The sequence below is a fragment of the Herpailurus yagouaroundi genome, unplaced genomic scaffold, assembly GCF_014898765.1.
Source record: "Herpailurus yagouaroundi ecotype Mexico unplaced genomic scaffold, PumYag 163, whole genome shotgun sequence".
Classification (NCBI taxonomy): domain Eukaryota; kingdom Metazoa; phylum Chordata; class Mammalia; order Carnivora; family Felidae; genus Herpailurus; species Herpailurus yagouaroundi.
In genome coordinates, this window is record NW_024412404.1 from 33704702 (window position 1) to 33720266 (window position 15565).

General features: G+C 36.3%; 1 protein-coding gene across 8 annotated transcripts in view; it reads left to right on the plus strand.

The window, feature by feature from the left end:
* The window catches only part of EXOC6 (exocyst complex component 6), a 234955-nt gene that overhangs the window by 151777 nt on the left and 67613 nt on the right, over nucleotides 1-15565 (plus strand). For 7 of the 8 annotated variants that reach the window (XM_040485870.1, XM_040485871.1, XM_040485876.1 and 4 more), the window contains one exon: nucleotides 2018-2197. The exons of the other annotated variant lie outside the window; for it this stretch is intronic. In XM_040485870.1, the coding sequence (XP_040341804.1) occupies nucleotides 2018-2197 (180 nt within the window). The remainder of the gene's footprint in view (nucleotides 1-2017; nucleotides 2198-15565) is intronic. 8 annotated transcript variants of the gene reach the window in all.

A 15565-nucleotide genomic window follows, 5' to 3' on the forward strand; every position in this document is an offset into this window, starting at 1 on the left:
AAAAAAAAAAAAAAAAAAAAAAAAAAATTGAAAAAAAAAGAGTCAGAGGCTCAACTGATTTAGCCACCCAGGCACCCCCAGAATTTCTATTTTAAAAAATTCTGCCTTTTTACTTACATTATATTTTGTGAGGCATTGCAGTATTTTCCTTTAGTTCTTTAGATGTGGTTTCCTATAGTCCTTTGGACATATTTTAAATAGCTGAATTAAGGTCTTTGTCTTAAAAGTTCAATGACTGGGCCTTCTCACTAAGAGTTTCTGTTGATTGCTTTTTCCCCCTGTATATGAGTCATACTTTCTTGTTACTTTGCGTGACATAAATTTGTTGAAAACAGGACACTTAAATAATATATTGTGGCAATTCTGAAAATCTGATTCTCCTCTCTTCCCAAAGTTGGTTGGTTGGCTGGTTGGTTGTGACTTTTCTGAATGAATTCTATAAAGTCTCTATTCTTTCTCCTCTGTAGCCACTGAAGTCTCTGCTTGGTTAGCTTAATGACCAATTAATGATTGGACACAGATTTCCTGAAAAGCCTAGAACCAATAAGTTTCCCAGTCTTTGCTGAAGAACTCTATGTAGGTACTGGGGCATACCTTCAACACTCAGGCATTTGACAACTCTAAGTTAGCCTTTACTTCATGCTTGTACAGAGCTTCAAGGTCAGTCATAAATGAGAGCTTAGAGCCTTCTCAGGTCTTTTCTGAGCTTGTGCATAGCCCTACATGTGTACATAACCTTGTAGATTCCCAGGAATGTGTAAGAGCCTTTCAAAGTCATCTATGTATATCTCATTCCCCAGGTTTTCCTTTTAAGCTAAAGTTAGCTGACTGTGTGCCCTGTTATCCATTCCTTCAGGCATATGCCATATTCAACAATTACCTTTAATTGTTTTCAACAAATGTCCCCAGAGAAAAGGCTTTATGCACTGGACAAGCCCCAATTTAAATCAAAGAAAGACATCCCTGTAAGTGGGGTCTTCCAGGAAACCATCAGGTAGTTGAAATAATGATAATTCTCCAGGAATGTGGTTTTGAAGGAGCTCCAAGCCCATTCTGTTCCCTTTGATGGCTGTCAGGCTACTGTTTTTTTACCATAGTTGTAGGATGTTGATTTTCAAGGATACTGTGAAACTAAAGTAGGGGAAGAAGAATGGAAATAAGGGCACATTAAAACCCTGCAATGCTCCTTTTCTTACCAAGCTGTTTTTCTTGAATAAACACTATTTGGATTACTGCAAGGTTTAAATTAATTTCCAGAGCCCTGGAAAAGTTGATTTTGACTATTTTTGCAAGTTTTCTTGTTGCTTTTATGGAGAAGAGACTGTTTGGAGATCTTCACTCTGGTGTTTTTGCATCACTCTCATCCTTTCTTTTCTCCTCCTCTGAGAAGTTAACTATCTCTTTCTTGTCTTTTCTTTTTTGCCTCTTGAACTTAAGACACCTGAAACTATTCCATTTCTTCTGTTACCATCCAACTTTATTCTTCTCAGTCAGTGGACAGAGGTGGTCTTCTGTGTTCTTGACAACTTCTGTTTTTAAACTTCTGTCTCTCCTATGAGTCTTCTTAAAGCTGTGAGAACAGTTCAGGATTAATAACTCATAAATTATCCTATCCCATAAAGGAGGTTGGGGGGAAAAAGTGATGTCAGTCAAATAGACTACTGCCAGCCAAAAAACTAACAATTTTCTTGGATTTTGAATAAATGACTAAAATATTAGATCAAAGAAAAATATAAAATAAATTTTAGAATTTTGAGAACACTTGTTTTTATGTTTATTTCTTTTGAGAGAACAAGAGTGGGGGAGGGGCAAAGAGAGACAGAGAGAGAGAGAATTCCAAGCAGGTTCAGCACTGTCAGTGCAGAGCCCGATTTGGGGCTCAAACTCATAAACCATGAGATCATGACCTGAACCGAAGTTGGATACTTAACCAACTGAGCCACCCAGGCACCCAAGAAAGGTTTTTAAATTATCTGCTTCTATAACTTTTTGTTTTTGTTACTTTATCCCTTATCAGGATGCCCGACATGCAGCAGAAGGAGAAATATATACCAAACTTAATCAAAAAATTGATGAATTTGTTCAGCTTGCTGATTATGACTGGACAATGTCTGAGCCAGATGGAAGAGCTAGTGGTTATTTAATGGATCTTATTAATTTTTTAAGAAGCATCTTTCAAGTGTTTACTCATTTACCTGTAAGTATGAAAAATCCCAGAAAATTGTATTATAATTTTGCTTACTAAAATATATGTAGAATTTAATCTTAATTTGAGATTTACTGGCTCAAACCAACTTCATGGCTTGAATATTTTCTTTCCATTATTACACGTCTATTTGTGAGGAATTCTAATAACCTAGCCAATTGTTTGAAGTTTTAATTTATTTTACTTTCAGCCAAAATAACTATAACTTTGTTTCTACCAAAACCAAAACAAAACCCTGAAATTCGGTATAGACTTAAATTGAAATAAACTCTTTTTTTTCTCCAGTGTAATGAATTTTATTTTATTTTATTTATTTATTTTTTGAACTTTAATGTATGCAAATTTTATTTTATTTTATTTTATTTCAGTATAAGAAATTTATTGTAAAATTGGTTTCCATACAACATCCAGTGCTCATCCCAAAAGGTGACCTCCTCAATACCCATCACCCACCCCCCCCTCCCTCCCACCCCCCATCAACCCTCAGTTTGTTCTCAGTTTTTAAGAGTCTCTTATGCTTTGGCTCTCTCCCACTCTAACCTCTTTTTTTTTTTTTTCCTTCCCCTCCCCCAAGGGTTTCTATTAAGTTTCTCAGGATCCACATAAGAGTGAAAACATATGGTATCTGTCTTTCTCTGTATGGCTTATTTCACTTAGCATAACACTCTCCAGTTCCATCCACGTTGCTACAAAGGGCCATATTTCATTCTTTCTCATTGCCACGTAGTACTCCATTGTGTATATAAACCACAATTTCTTTATCCATTCATCCGTTGATGGACACTTAGGCTCTTTCCATAATTTGGCTATTGTTGAGAGTGCTGCTATAAACATTGGGGTACAGGTGCCCCTATGCATCAGTACTCCTGTATCCCTTGGGTAAATTCCTAGCAGTGCTATTGCTGGGTCATAGGGTAGGTCTATTTTTAATTTTCTGAGGAACCTCCACACTGTTTTCCAGAGTGGCTGCACCAATTTGCATCCCCACCAACAGTGCAAGAGGGTTCCCGTTTCTCCACATCCTCTCCAGCATCTATAGTCTCCTGATTTGTTCATTTTGGCCACTCTGACTGGAGTGAGGTGATATCTGAGTGTGGTTTTGATTTGTATTTCCCTGATGAGGAGCGACGTTGAGCATCTTGAAATAAATTCTTAATAGGGGTAGTTCTCATTAAAGTCAATAGAATCAATGACTTTTCCAGTTAGAAAAGCCAAGAAATTATTAGGTGGTTTTAGGCCAGAGATGAGGAGTAAAGCTGGAACATTGTTCTATCCTGATACATAGTAATAATGCATCTACATTTTGAACAATCTATTGATGAAACATTAAAAATATATATATAAATTGCAGGGATGTTTGGGTTTGAATAGGCTGAAGCATTGGATTCTTCAGATGAGGAATGCAAAGACCAAAGAGGTTATCTTGGGATGAACATGCTTTTCATTAGGTGTATTAGAAATAATAGAACCATTAAAACATGAGTGGAGTAATTCTTTTACAAATAAAATAGAAAAAAAATTGTTGACCTTTTTATTTCACAATAAAATGTAGCTGAACACAAGAAAAAAACCCCACCTGGTAAGAAAGAAAGAAAGAAAGAAAGAAAGAAAGAAAGAAAGAAATCTCCTGTTTAAAATGGAAAAAAAAAAAAGTTATTCTCCTAATTTTTTGACTTTGCATTGCGAGTTGCTCCAGAGGGCCATTTAGAATAGTTGAAGGCAGGTGTTGCTAAAAAATAAATAGAAGAATTTCCTAAAGAGATTTTAATAGTGGATCTGTGCCAAAGAGATTTTAGAAGCTTACCCAGGGATTATATTATATTCCTAACTGCTCTCTTTGTGTTGAAAAAGGGAACCTGTATATATGTTTAATTCTTGTTTCATCTAATTTCTAAGAAAATGTACCTCATGTAGTATATTTTAAATAATTGTTGAATTAATTTGAATTCACGTTGCCAGCATCCATCTCCATGTTTCTAGCTAAAAGCAGTATACAAAAGTAAACAGATCTGTGTGCACGCACATGTACACAGATACATACACATCATATTTTTATGTTGCAATATCTTTCACAGCTTGGCACAGCATGATGGGTAGGAATTTTGTGCATAAATTGAGAAGATTAAGAGAGGTTATATGTTAGAAATGGTTGGGGCAAATATCTCACTTCAGGAGGCTAACATCTGGAGGGAAAGGCTGCTTTCTTGTACTGTAGTAACACTGAGAGAGACAGATCTTCTTGGACTAACTAGATCACTCATGTAATCTATTATGATATTTTGTATAGTTTTAGGGGATTCTTCATATGCCATTTTGGATTTTTATGTTATTTAACATCGGTTTTCCTGTAAAGGAAATAAGCTGCTATACAGTGCAGACCAACAAATACAATAATAAGTATAGGACATGATCAGATAAATAGAAAATTGTATTTCACAGCTAAGAAAAGAGAAAATGGATGTGACAACAGTATATGCTTATTCAAGCAATAAACTAGAAACATAATTCCGAAGCAAAAATATTAAATTATTTACTATAGTAAGTTTTAGCTAGAGTTGATAATTTTATTATTGCTTAGTATATTCTCTGAAATACTGAAATTGTATAAAATATTTGACTGTCTTGTTTTCTTTTAAGCAAAGATCAGAAGCAATATTGTTAAATGTATTGTTTTTCTAAGCAACATAGTTATGTAAGCTACCATTTTTGTTTGAATGTTTTAGGCTGAAAAGAATTCCTTAGTTTCAGGTTACCCTTGGGCCCTGATAGAGGGAGAGGCCCATTCTGGACTCCTTCAATTCTCAAGCTTCAGAAGATTATTTATCACATTTAGTCCCAAATCAGTCAGCTTTAACAGAAGTAGCTATCCCACTCACAGACATGGAGAGTTAAGTAGTGGCCATGTGCCCTAACTATCCTAGCTTGACATTGTTCAGGGTCAACGCAGTGATTTAGAGTCAATGCGAGCTGTGAGACCAAGGATCACTCTTTCAGATGGTGCAAGTATGGCTATTAGTGCAAATAATTAGACACAAAAGTTGATGCTGTGGGATAAAGCTGATTCTTTGACTGCACAACCCTAAAAATACCTAAGACAGAACACTTAGTTTAAAAGCTCCACTTTTAGTGTCATTATGTATTTAGTTTTTGTCAGTCCCTGCCATTGTTGTAAAAGAATATTTTCTCAATCACAGGTAATCATGATGTCCAGTTACTGACCACATTCCTGGGAAAGGTTCCAACGGTTCCAAAAAGTTATTATCCAACCAGTACAATTTTGTTGTCTGCTCACAAGATATGAGAACAATAGAAATTAATGGATAATAATGGTTTTGTTGGAGCCCAGGGAAAGAACTTTTTGTTATTTTCACTTTTTAACTACATTATGGTAGCAATAGGAAGGTGTAGGATTTGGAAGACCAGCAATAATATTCACTGTAGGCACTTCTTATTTCTAGGTTTGGATGAGTGAGAGAATTGGTATATTACTTCCCTTACCTATGTCTCTTCACTTGCACTGTTTCAGCCAGTACAGGTCTATGCAGGAGAGGGAAAAGTAAAGTAATTTAATATGCTTCCATATGAAAATACTTATTCATCAGCTCTCTGCTGACCATAGAAATTGACAACAAACTAAATAGGCAGTATTTGCAGTAATGACTAGTATTACCCCATTACCCAAAATGTTAAGCTGCCCTGTTAAATATATTATCTGCCTCAAGGGAAATTGCCTTTTTATGACTCAATTAAAACAAAACCCATTTATCTTTTATCATTCTTGGGGTCCAGGTTGCTGAAGTGAGGAGAGCATAGGATGGGCTCTAGAGTTAGCATGACTTCTGCTTGAACCTTAGTTTTATAATTTACTATTTCCAGAATCCTGGCAAGTTGCTTAACCTCTAAACCTTTACCTTCGCAAAATGGTATAATTCATTTTCCCATAGGACTGTCATAGATAGGATGAATTAAAATAGTATGTAAAAAAGTCGCCTGGCAGGGTTCTTGGCATAAAGTAAGTACTATTAATAATGTTAGTTTTGTCTTCTTTTTTCTTCCTCTGTTACTGTTTTAAGGCCCTTTGTAGTATTAGTTTCATTTTAATGTACTTTACTTTTTTGTGTGTTGTATTTATGCCTACATTTTTAGCTTGATATTATTTAGCTCTGAATTCTATACTTTTGCATTATATAGCCATTAAAAAATTTGATTGTGAAAGATATTCACTATAAAGTGTATTGATATGAATAAATAAGTATACATTGAGTGCACTGCTTATAATGACTAACAGATGCCAGTGAAGTCTCATTACTCTGTGAAGAAAATGTTATTTCATCCCTAGATTAATATTCTTGGAATCTAAAATTTAATCCCTAAAATAATATTAATATTAATAGTATTTCAGATATGTAAATAACCCTTATTTCTCATATTTTTTTCCTGACAATAGAAAATACATCTAAGTATAGAAGAAATAAAAATTACCTGTTATCTTGTCAAAGGATTACTGTTAACATTTTGGCATGTATGATACAAGTCATTTTCTTCTATGCAATTATGAGACTTAGTTTAAGTCTGATTTATAAGTAAGTTTTGTTTTTTTTAAGTAAGATTTTATATTAGCTAGAAAACTTAAAACCAAAGGAATTTTAAGAAGCTTTTAAACATTCATTCACCACTTACACATATGTAAATAGAAAAGGTTTTAAGCAACTTGAACAAACGTAGTTACTGTTCATGAAGACTGCCAATGGAATTCACTAACATTTTACTGTGAATGTACTACTGAAAAACCCAGCACTGGTCTGCTTCTAGAAAGAACAACAAACATTTACTTTCTTCATAAATGCTAATAGTCATGTGTTTGTTTCAATAAAGATAATTTTATGGATTTACAACCACTAAAGGATATGTATAAATGGTAATGACTCTTTAATTTCTTCATATGTGTATTTGCAAAGGGGTCCAATTTACCCAAATTTTATGCTAACAAATGGTTATCTTTTATAGTAGAAGTAAATGGAAGATCATGAATGATCAGTTTTCTCATGTTTCTTCCTTTCTCAGAATTCCATTTTATCTTTAGCCATAATGTAGTTTTCTGTGCTTTTATTTGCTACCACTCTAAAGTTCTTAAATAAACTGATCTTGTTTCTGTTTGAATTGTAAATACCAGTTTTTCTTCCAAGAAAGATATATGTTTCTTTGCTTTCAAATATGCTTAACTTTTGGTTTAATGCATTAATATAAGTCTTGTGACAAATGATAAAAAAAATAGACATGATTGCTAGGAATAATGAGTTTGGCATCTTTATTACAGAATAGATGCCTAAAAAGCTGTTTATAAAAAGAGTATCTGTTAATAGAATCATTTCCCCATATTTCTTACTCTAAGATTAGAGATGCCTTTCTACTGGGAGAAAATGGCTTTAAAATAGTGGTGGGCAATACATATTATGAAAGCCTATTGTGCACAATTATGCCTAACTGTGCATTCAGTGACATCACATTGGTAGCTGTAGGTAGGAGTAGTTAGACTGTGGAAATCAGCAAATCTTATGAATGAAGGCTTTTTTCCCAGAGAATTGTTGTTAAACATTTACCGGCATAGCACTAAATATGGTATAGATTTTAAAATCACATTGCCAAAGAAAAATGATTTACTTTTAACTCAAGAAATAAATCAGAGTATGTATGTTCAAAAATAAAATTAAAAATATTATAGTAGGAACTACTTTCAGGACAGGGAAATGTTATTCGATCTTTAAATTCTGTATCTACTTCCCCCATCTAGTTCCCTTTTAAAATATTTCCTTTTTTAATTGTTTACTTTGAAGGGTTTTTCCCTTCACTTAATTGATTGCTTCCAGCCATAGGCCATAAGTGTTTTATTGACAGCCTAATTTAGTATCCTTTGTAAATTTTTTATGTGTAGGGCCATAGTCTCCCTCCCTACTAAATGTATCTGGTGCCACTAACTTTTTAACATGCATTTTTATTTCCATATATAATTTTGAAACATATTATGGTTTCTTTAAGTGAAAAACAAATATATATCCAATAATAAATGAAGATATATGATTTGGACAGAAATGGATAGTATCTAACTTTAAAAATCAGGACACCTGGGTGGCTAAGTTGATGAAGTGTGCAACTATTGATTTCAGCTCAGGTCATGATCTAACAGTTCATGGGATCGAGCCCTGCATCAGGCTCTGTGCTGTCACTGACAGCACAGAGCCTGCTTGGGATTCTCTCTCTCCCTCTCTTGCTCCCTGTCTCTTCCCCTCTCTGCCCCTCCCCCACTTATACTCACTCACGCTCTCTCTCTCAAAATAAATAAGTAAATAAATATTTTTAAAAATCGGGGCACCTGGGTGGCTCAGTCGGTTCAGCTCAGGTCATGATCTCAAGGTTCATGAGATCGAGCCCTACATCGGGCTTTGTGCTGACAGCTCAGAGCCTGGAGCCTGCTTCGGATTCTGTGTCTCCCTCTCTCTCTGCCCCTCCCCTGCTCATGCTCTGTCTCTCACTCTGTCAAAAATAAATAAACATCAAAAAAAAATTTTAATATTTTAAAAAATCATTCTCGGGGCACCTGGGTGGCTCAGTCAGTTACACATGCCACCTTGACTCAGGTCATGATCTCACAGTTTGTGAGTTTGAGCCCCACGTGGGGCTTTGTGCTGACAGCTGGGAGCCCGGAGCCTGCTTTGGAATCTATGTCTTCTGCTCTCTCTCTCTCTCTCTCTCTCTCTCTCTCTCTCTCTCTCAAAAATAAATAAACTTAAAAAAATCACATCTCCTTGGACCTGGCTGGTCAGTGTGTAGAGCATGCAATTCTTGATCTTGATGGCATGAGTTCAAGTCCCACATTGGGTGTAGAGCTTACTTAAAAAAAATCATTCTCTCCTTAAAATGTTTTTTCTCAAGATGCACCACTATATTAAAACTTTTGAGATTTGGGGGCGCCTGGGTGGCGCAGTCGGTTAAGCGTCCGACTTCAGCCAGGTCACGATCTCGCGGTCCGTGAGTTCGAGCCCCGCGTCGGGCTCTGGGCGGATGGCTCAGAGCCTGGAGCCTGTTTCCGATTCTGTGTCTCCCTCTCTCTCTGCCCCTCCCCCGTTCATGCTCTGTCTCTCTCTGTCCCAAAAAAATAAATAGACGTTGAAAAAAAAAAACAAAACTTTTGAGATTTGGAGTCTGGGCCTGATTCTTCCAATAACCAGCACTGTGGAAACAGACACATCATTCAACCTCTGGATTAATTTGTTAACGTCTGTCTGATTTCATAGAGCCTAAAATAAAGGTTGTTTTGTTTCAGTTTACTTTTATTCCAGTTAATACACGTACCTAGAAATGAGTCAAATAGTCCAGAAGAATTTGGGATGGAAGATAGCCACTCTCCTTGCTCTTTCCTGACACCTCGTCCCACTCTCCCAGACTGCCGTTTTTCACCATATGTTTTTATTTCTTCTGGTGGTTATCTTAATAAAAGATAGAGACTATCTAGTGATTCCTTACTATGAAAGATAGGTGTGTGCATAGCAACATCTCCTTTCCCCCTATTTCTCCCATTGATTGTTATACTGTGTTTTTATTTCTTCTATTTATTGTTTCTTTATATAAAATAATTATATTCCTATTTTCTTGCTCCTCTACTTTAGTCAGTATCTTTTTTTTATTTTATTTTTTTAATGTTTATTCATTTCCGGTAGACAGAAAGAGAGCATGAGCAAAGGAGGGGCAGAGAGAGAGACACAAAATCTGAAGCAGGCTCCAGGCTCTAAGCTGTCCACATAGAGCCCGATGTGAGGCTTGAACCCACAAACTGTGAGTTCGTGACCTGGGCCGAAGTTGGACGCTTAACTGACTGAGCCACCCAGGCGCTCCTGCTTTAGTCAGTATCTTAATTCTATGTAAGATAAAGGTATGAGTCCCCCCACCCTTTCGCTTTATTAATTCTTCATCCATCTTCTGACTACAGAGGCCTTTGTCGTCTTTTTCTTTTTCAAGTTTATTTGTTTATTTATTTGAAGAGAGTGAGAGCAGGGGAGGGGTGGGGGAGAGAGAGAGAATCCCAAGGAAGCTCTGCACTGATGCAGGGCTCGAACCCATGAACCAGGAGATCATGACCCGAGCAGAAATCAAGAGTTGGATGCTCAATCTGTTGAGCCACCCAGGTGCCTCCAGAGGCCTTTGTCTTCTAATTTGTACCACTTGCTCTCTGGAATTGGTAGAATTGCTATGTAGCTGTTAACCTGACATTTTCCTTTTCTGATCTCTGGGTAGAGAACTGTTTCCTGGATTCCACATGTTTTTGTTGCCTCACTGGTTGGTTTGCTAAGCTGTCTCAATAACTTCCTCCTATTTCAGTCCTTGCATATCATAAAATATCTTCTTCTGTCCTATGTTTGATTGATAGTTTAGCTGGTTATCTAATTCTAGGTTGAATGGCTTTGTGCCTGATAATTATTTTTTGGATACTTTTATTCCTTCCATTTCCTGTCCTCTCTTTCCTGAAATCGTTTAGTTAGATGTTTGAATTCCCAGAGCAGTTCTTTATGTGTTTTATCCTCTCCTTCATTTCCTATCTCTTTATCTTTTTTTGTGTTCTGTTTTGGGAGATTTTCCCAATTCTGTTTTTTAGTCCTTCTATAGAATATTTTATTAACTTTTAATTTCTAGTGAAGCACTTCTCTTTTTAATGTTCCTCTGTCATAGAGTACTATTCTTAAAAAAATGGATATATTATCTTTCAACTCTTCCTGAGTATTAGAAGGTGGGTTTTTTTTGTAGATATTTTCAGTTTCTTAAATTATCTAATTACCCTTGAATACTTTTTTGTTTCTTCATTTTGTTCATTCTCTTTTAATAAAGAGTCCCTGGGGACGCGTGGGTGGCTCAGTCAATTAAGTGTCCAGCTTCGGGTCAGGTCATGATATCATGGTTTGTGAGTTCAAGCCCCTCATCAGGCTCTGTGCTGACAGCTCAGAGCCTGGAGCCTGCTTCAGATTCTGTGTCTCCCTCTCTCTCTGCCCCTCCCCTGCTCATGCTCTGTCTCTCTCTGTCTCAAAAATAAATAAAACATTTTTAAAAAATAAAAAAAAAAAAGAAGGCCTGGAGAACTAATATGAGCTTACTTTGCTACTGTGTAAGTACCCTATTTTTTGATAAACTTTTCCCCTGAGTAGAAATCGACTGGGAATTTTTTTAAATTGGGGGTCGTTTCGGGGCACTTGGGTGGCTCAGTCTCAGTTAAGTATCTTTTGGCTCAAGTCATGATCTCACGGTTCATGGTATCAAGCCCTGCATTATGCTCCATGCTGACAGTGGAGAGCCTGTTGAGATTCTCCCTCTCTCTCAAAATAAATAAGTAAAAACTTTAAAAAATGGGGTTAATTTTGCCTAGGATTCCTCTTAGAGTGTGGAGGTGTGGAGCTAACCATGAGATTCTGGCCTCTTTAGGGTCAACTTCATAGATGTGTGACCTGTGAAGTTGCATGGATCTTGAGTTTAGAAGGCCCCTGCATGTGATTTGGTGCTCAGCTATTGCTTTCTTGTGGTTCTTAATAATTTTTGAACAAAGGGCTCCACATTTACCTTTTGCACTGAGCTTCTTAAATTATGTAGCCTTCTCTGCCTTTCTTTCTATTGTCACTGCCCCAGGCCAGAATGAGCAGAGCTTTACTTTCCCCCTTTCTTTTTCCTTCCCTCTCTCTTTCTTTCCACCTGTACCAGAAGCCTCAGCTGTCCCCTAAATATTCTTTCATTATGAAAATTGACCATGCTCTGTAGGTAAGGGATCATAGGCACAGTGTGTGAGAAATCTTCAGTTTCCTTCCCTATTTTTCCATCCCATTTTTCATTTCCATCCTCTCTCATGCCTGCCATCTCTGAACTCTAATACACAGCTGGCTCTCAGCTCCACTGTAGTTCCTGTTAGCATATAATGGGCAGTGTCTTACCCCTTTATGAATTCCCCCAAGTACTTTCATTTTCTCCACTGTTAAACATTTATTCCTTTTCACAGCTCTGTGCTTTTTATTTCACTTGTATCTCAGGGTGGATGGGAAGCAAAAACATTAACTTAGTCTACCATCTTGATTCTGAACAACCTGCCTCCTTCTCTTTGAAGTAATATGATTGGATTAGATCATCTCTAAGGTCCTTGTATATAATATTATGTTTCTAAGCATCATTATTTCGTGCAGATGTAAAGTCCCAAGCTAAACATAGATTTATTCATTCTGGCACTTTATTTTCTCTTTCAGCCCTACCCTTTTATGTTTTTTATTCTTTGGTTCAAACTTTTTTCTGAGTTAAGTATATGGGTTCACATGTCCTTTTACTTGACTGAAAATTGTAAAGGAGAACTTTAATAGTCAACTATACAATCAGAGGTTTTAATCGCCCTCGCTTTCACGTGACACCAGAAAGAATTGTATTAAAAAGACAGATTGTAGTTTTTAAATTGTGGCATAGGCAGCTTTGAATACATTTTACAAGTGAAAACATAACCATGTATATACATATATATATATATATATATATATATATATATACACACACACACATACATACATGCTTACAAATTGGTTTTACTTATTTGGATATTAATTTAAAAAAAATCTATAATGGTAATGAATCACATTGATCTGATTTGTTACCTGTAAGTCATAAAAATGATACGGTATGAACTATGATGAAAACATAAGTCCTATGACTTATGTGGTTTTAATGTTAAATGTTGTTGCCTGACTTTTATTGGAAGTTACATCTAGAAAGGACTTAGAGATTATCTAGAGTCTAGTCCAGTCTTCCAGAAGAAGGAATTGTCTGGCTAACATAGTTGCCAGCCCACTGCTTACTGGGGTTAATTAGAATGATCTATCTGCCTGTTCCTCCATTCCTGCTTGTAGTGTTTTTTATTCATAATGTGTTTGATGAAGAGGAAAGCTTCCCACACAGATGTTTAGCTACTAAACAGATTTTGAATTTCATTGGTTTAATATAATAAAGCTAAATCCATGTTTCAGGGTAAATACTTCTTCTTTTAAAAAGTAGTGCTTAAATATTATATAGTTTATTAGTGGAATTTGAAAAGTAAATTAGATAATTTAAAAAATAGTATTTAAGGCGATTTTAGTTTAATTTTATTAATCTTTATTATTTTAAGGAATTAATATTTAATTAAGTTAATCCCTAATATTTTAGAGGAACAAGGTAGTACTGTATATTTGGTACAGAACTTCAGTGGGAGCTTATATATATTTAAATTGAGACCAATGATTTCGTTTTTGTTTTGACTTGTTACTCACTTTTTGGGGAGAAAATACATTTAAATGGTTATAAGATAATTTAGTGTGCCATCTTTCCTTGAGTATTTTCTTTTGTGCTATAGTGGCAGATTATGCAGAAGCATAGTGGCTTATCCTTTCTAAGCATCTTCAGAATCGTATATTCAGTATAGTTTTTGTGTGTGTCTGCAGAATTGGACATTTTATTTCTTTTTGTATGAAAATCATCTGTGGGAAGAGATACTTCGAAATTTTTTTTAATGTTTATTTTTTTAAGAGAGAGAGAGGGAGAGAGCATGCATGTGCAATCAAGGAGAGGGGCAGAGAGAGAGGGAGACAGAGAATCTGAAGCACACTCCACTCTGTCAGCACAAAGCCTGACACAGAGCTTGAACTGAACTGTGAGATCATGACCTGAGCTGAAGTTGGATGCTCAACCGACTGAGCCATTCAAGCTCCTTACAGGAAGAGATACTTGTCAATAATTCAGATTCCAGTGCTGGCTCTAGACCTAAATGCACTAAAATTTCCTCAGCTTAGGAATCAGCATTTTTATTTTTTTTTAATTTTTTTTTTCAACGTTTATTTATTTTTGGGACAGAGAGAGACAGAGCATGAACGGGGGAGGGCAGAGAGAGAGGAAGACACAGAATCGGAAACAGGCTCCAGGCTCTGAGCCATCAGCCCAGAGCCTGACGCGGGGCTCGAACTCACGGACCGCGAGATCGTGACCTGGCTGAAATCGGACGCTTAACCGACTGCGCCACCCAGGCGCCCCAAGGAATCAGCATTTTTAAATTAAAATTTGAGAACAGCTGCTCTATAGCAAAGAACCCTATCAAAGAGTTGGTGTTTTCTAAAGTTGACAGTTCAGCAAATTTAGTATTTAGCACGTTGGTGTTTTTTTAAATATATTTTTTTAAGTTTATTTTTGAGAGAGAGAGCACAGGCAGGGGAGAGACAGAGAGAGAGGGAGAGAGAGAAGCCCAAGCATGCTCCAAGCTGTCAGCAAGAGCCTGACGCAAGGCTCGATCTCATGAACCATGAGATCATGACCTGAGCTGAAATCAAGAGTATGACGCTTAACTGACTGAACGGTACCCCCTTGGTATTTTAATGCTGACGACTTGATTAATTAAACAGAAGTTTGGAGGAGGGTTTATCTGATTGGCGTAGATGTGAAAATTAATATACAAATCTTCAAAATGATCACATTTATGTAATAAATTAATGTTTTTAAATTATAGCAAACACACAGAGCCAGCTTGCTTGTTTTGTAGTGTATTTTGTTACTTTAAACACTGCCTCTGCTACTATTGGAATACATTTTCCTTTTTTATCTGATTTCCTGGCTGACTTCCTTCTTAGACTAACAGCAATGATCATGCAGCCATGCCGGTAAGTAAATGCAAGCCAAAGCTAGCATGTGAATTGGATAGTAGTGAACCTCCTGCAGGCTTATTTTTCTCTGCCTGGTTATCTATGGTAAATTCTAATTATCTTGTCAATATTTTTCATATGTTTGTAGTTTTGTGGAAACCTACATTTGAAGGTAATAGTTATTTTGGTGAAACAGGAGGATTCCCTGGGACTTGATTGTGAAAGTTAGTATTATGGTTGCATCTGTGGTGAGTGCAGTGCTTTGGAAAACCTCTCTGTGGTCACCCCATGCATGACAGGGCACAATTTGTAGATATCTTCCTCATCTATAAAGTGAGGGCTGTAAGGGTATATGCCCTATAGATTTTTGTGAGGGTTAAATGAGATAGTATACATAAAGTACTTAGAAAAGCACTTGGCATATAATAAGCACTCAAAAAATACTAGCTGTTATTATTACCTGCTTTTAAGACTATGCTTTTCCTGAGTGCTTTTTCTCTACAGACTTTATCCCAAAATCCACTTGTAGAAATCTATCTCAGTGCATAACCCAGTATGATTCATGACCAAGTGCACATTTTTCTTTTTCACTACAAACCAAGTATTGCTCCCCTGAATTGCCTTAGCTTCCACCTTTTTTCATGGCTTCATCATATTTTGCGTTTTAGTGTGTTTCTTCTTT